Below are 3412 nucleotides of genomic sequence, written 5' to 3'. Positions count from 1 at the left end.
ATGAGAATTTGTACATGACATGGGAGAAACCTCTGTTTCTGTTTCTAAGTGAAGAAGGGGTTCCATCCTATATAGTGGAGTGATACCCTATATTCCAATAGCACCCAAATTTTCCGATTCGGCATCCAATCTATGATTTATCATTCATGGACATTGATAAGATCCTTTCTTTGGCAGCACCTTAGGATGGCAAATTAAAAATTTGCGTCTCACAATGACTAGCCAATATGCTTTTCTCTCATGCCTTTCTGCATTCATGGTTCATATTCTGGTGTCCTAAGCCCAGTGTCTATATAAGTAATATGAACCAAATTGAGGTTACCTTACAATCTTCATTCACAGGAACAAGTGAATGAATATCAACGAGCAAATGACTTTTTCCTGATACCTTGGGTGGGAGATAGAAAAAAAATTCTACATACAGATTGAAGGAAAAGATATAGGTACCATTTTCATGAATGAAGACAGGTGGATTGCCATAAACTTGCTTGAGATGCTCTAACACACTTTGCAGACCAGCAGGATCAATAGGAAACTGAATTGACATGTTTTTAGCTTAGGTTAGTAAGAGATAGGCTCCAAATAAACTAAAACCACTTAATATAACTCTTACATATTTAATAATATTACCTGACCACTTGGTAAAGGACCCTGCTCAGCTGCAGCAAATGATAACATCAAGTAAGTTCCATAGATCCAATTGGCATCAAAGAGTAATTCCAACGTAAGATTAATGAAATCAACATACATGACTTTACTGCCATGTCTTCATGGAAATCTCTTTGAGTCATTTTGAGACTGACCGGATTATCCTTGATATGCATTGTACTATAGTGGTTCAGTCCAAAGAAATCACATGAGCCTTTCACTAGTTTTGATTGGTATGGGGTGAAAAAAGGGAGCCTTGAGCCAACATTTTTCTTCATAGTTTCAGGATAATCTCCAAAAACTAAAGGATCGAGAAACCTACAATTAGACAAGTTTAGTGAAAATCTGACACTACTTAATATCTGTCCATGGGAAATTTGAAACTTACCAACCATGAATAAAGTCATGGACCCTTTGGGCTGCTCTCACATCCTCTGTTGAGTTTGTCAAAGGAACCAACCCAGAGGTTAAGATATTGAGACCTATAACTCCATTTTGCTTGGCCTGCATCACCCATCTACGTTAATTTAATTCCTTTACAGCAGAGGCCACTACTGAAACCACATTGAAGATGTTACAGGAAAACACCTGATACTTCTTCTTGTACAATCTTGCAGCTGATGCATGAGCCAGCAAGATATTATGTGCGGCAATGTAAGGTTCTGTTGTCGAGTTGCCTCTTGTGCAATTGAGACCATATGGGGATGAACAACGGCCTGGAGGAAATGTACCACTGTCATACCCTCCGAGAACTAACACATTAGCCTCATTCATGGTAGTCCAATATGAAACTCGATCACCAAATTCTCTGAAGCACACATCTGCATATGCTGTGAAATCTTTCCTACATCCACAAAGAAATATTATTGTCATCATCATAATGGGTGTAACCAATGAACTGTAATCAGTCCTTGAAGTACTCATTAACAGTATTCCTATTTCTTAAGGTGCCAAGAGAAATGTATGATATAAATTGGAGAAGTGAAAGTGAGTTAGAGATCTACACAATCTTTCGGCTAAGCCATCCTCCATACTCATCTTCAAGTGCCTGAGGGACATCATAATGGAATAGTGTAACATATGGTTGAATTCCTATTCCATCAACAAAACAGAAGAAAAATAAGCAATTTGCAGGTAAAGAGAGTTAAACATGAGCATAATATCTTGTATTTCCTCTTATGAACACATTTTCTTACCATGGCTAAGCAGCTCATTGATTAGGCTATTATAGTAGTGTACTCCCTTTGGATTAACGGATCCTCTTCCATCTAACATGTTGGCAAGATGATAAAAAGTTACAGTAACAATGACAAATTAATCTCATTTTTTGGATTTTAACACTCTGATAATGTGTTGTTTGTGAGAGCTTCATACTCGGTATAACCCTAGACCATGAGATGGAAAATCGATAGGCTTCTAGGCCTGTATCCACCATGAGTTGGACATCTTCCTAAGAGACAAAAAGAACAAAAGAACATTGAATACACAATGCAGAAAACTCACCAAGCCAACTCAATTTTGCAGTGTAGAAAAGTCTCTGCCCTTTTAAGTAGAAAAATAATAGAAAAGCAGGATTAAGAAGCTGAATACACCTTATATTTGTGATACCCGTCACAGGCTATGTCCCCATTGTTCTCACCGGATCTTCCTGAAATTATTGAACAGACACACAATATTAGTGTAGTTCGGTAACTCCATTTATTTTATTGATCTGAAAACCCCCCCAAAAAATTATCATTTAGATGCACATAAAGTTTTACAACACAGGATTGGCTCTTGGGATTGGACAATCCAATTCCATTGCTGTCCCGTGTAGGATAGGCCAATCCATCTTGGAATGGATAGCATTGGCCTGTTGGGTCCAGTCTCTGGTTCCAGTACTAAAAACCTTCGTCCATTCACAGGAATGATTTAGTAAACAGTAATTAGGAAAGGAAAACTAACCAGAGTGAGCAAAGGTATCCCAGACGCTAGGAGTCTTTCCATCCTCGAATGCTGCCCCTTCAACCTTCAAGATTTCATGATATATATTAGAATCACTGTTCAGTGAATCATGTCATTAATCTCATCATCGTTCAAATGTTCCGTTTTTTTCCCTTCTTTTTAACAACATAATCTATAAGAAACGATCATTTTGATGGTCTACAGAAGTAATGGAAAAAATTTAAGGAATATTTTTTCCCAAGGATATGAAGAAGAAGATGACGAGACCTGATAAGCCGAAGTTCCGGCGCCGAAAACAAAGCGAGGTGGGCGTGGGAAGTCATCTCTGCTATAATCGCCGGTGGCAATTTCGGCCGACAAAGAAGCCGAACCAGTCTGGGCTAACACACATAACACCACTACGAACACACTACAACACACCATCCTCTCTCTCTCTCTCTCTCTCTCCCGGAAGGCCGGAACCCTCTCACTAGCGTTCCAATTTTATCGGACGTCTCACACTCTCGCTCGCTCCCGCGGGCGCTCGCTCTTTCCTTTTTGAATTTATTGGGGTTCGTTCTTTCTGATTTTGTCTACTCAACTAACTCAGTGATGATTCGGTGAGTTGTTGTGGTTCATACCACTGTTAGTTAAAACGCGTTTTAAACGCGTTCGCGTTTTTTTGTCGTTTAAAACGCGTTTTGCCGTATGCTTCCATACAATACGGAAAAAAACAGAAACGGCAAAAGAATCCGTTTAAAACGCGTCTAAAACGGCGTTTTAAACGCGTATCCGTTTTTTAAGGGTAAAATAGGAATTTTGTAAAAAAAAAAAAAAAAAA

At 38.8% G+C, this 3412-nt stretch overlaps 1 protein-coding gene across 3 annotated transcripts in view; it reads right to left on the bottom strand.

Moving 5' to 3' along the window:
* Positions 1 to 3412, bottom strand: part of LOC122091754 (beta-glucosidase 11-like) — a 10877-nt gene that overhangs the window by 971 nt on the left and 6494 nt on the right. Inside the window, exons 1-11 of one of the 3 annotated variants that reach the window (XM_042661880.1) lie at positions 2860 to 3158; positions 2593 to 2656; positions 2241 to 2296; positions 2023 to 2098; positions 1845 to 1916; positions 1653 to 1740; positions 1237 to 1492; positions 1041 to 1152; positions 749 to 949; positions 631 to 659; positions 448 to 535 (exon numbers count right to left, since the gene is read on the bottom strand). In XM_042661880.1, coding sequence (XP_042517814.1) covers positions 448 to 535; positions 631 to 659; positions 749 to 949; positions 1041 to 1152; positions 1237 to 1492; positions 1653 to 1740; positions 1845 to 1916; positions 2023 to 2098; positions 2241 to 2296; positions 2593 to 2656; positions 2860 to 3015 — 1198 coding nt within the window. In that variant the 5' untranslated portion in view covers positions 3016 to 3158. Of the gene's footprint in view, positions 1 to 447; positions 536 to 630; positions 660 to 748; positions 967 to 1036; positions 1153 to 1236; positions 1493 to 1652; positions 1741 to 1844; positions 1917 to 2022; positions 2099 to 2240; positions 2297 to 2592; positions 2657 to 2859; positions 3159 to 3412 lie in introns of those variants that run through there. The other 2 variants (XM_042661879.1, XM_042661881.1) reach the window with 2 other exon arrangements.

Source organism: Macadamia integrifolia, chromosome 10 (assembly GCF_013358625.1).
Source record: "Macadamia integrifolia cultivar HAES 741 chromosome 10, SCU_Mint_v3, whole genome shotgun sequence".
NCBI lineage: Eukaryota > Viridiplantae > Streptophyta > Magnoliopsida > Proteales > Proteaceae > Macadamia > Macadamia integrifolia.
This window is presented reverse-complemented; position numbering and strand designations above follow the sequence as displayed.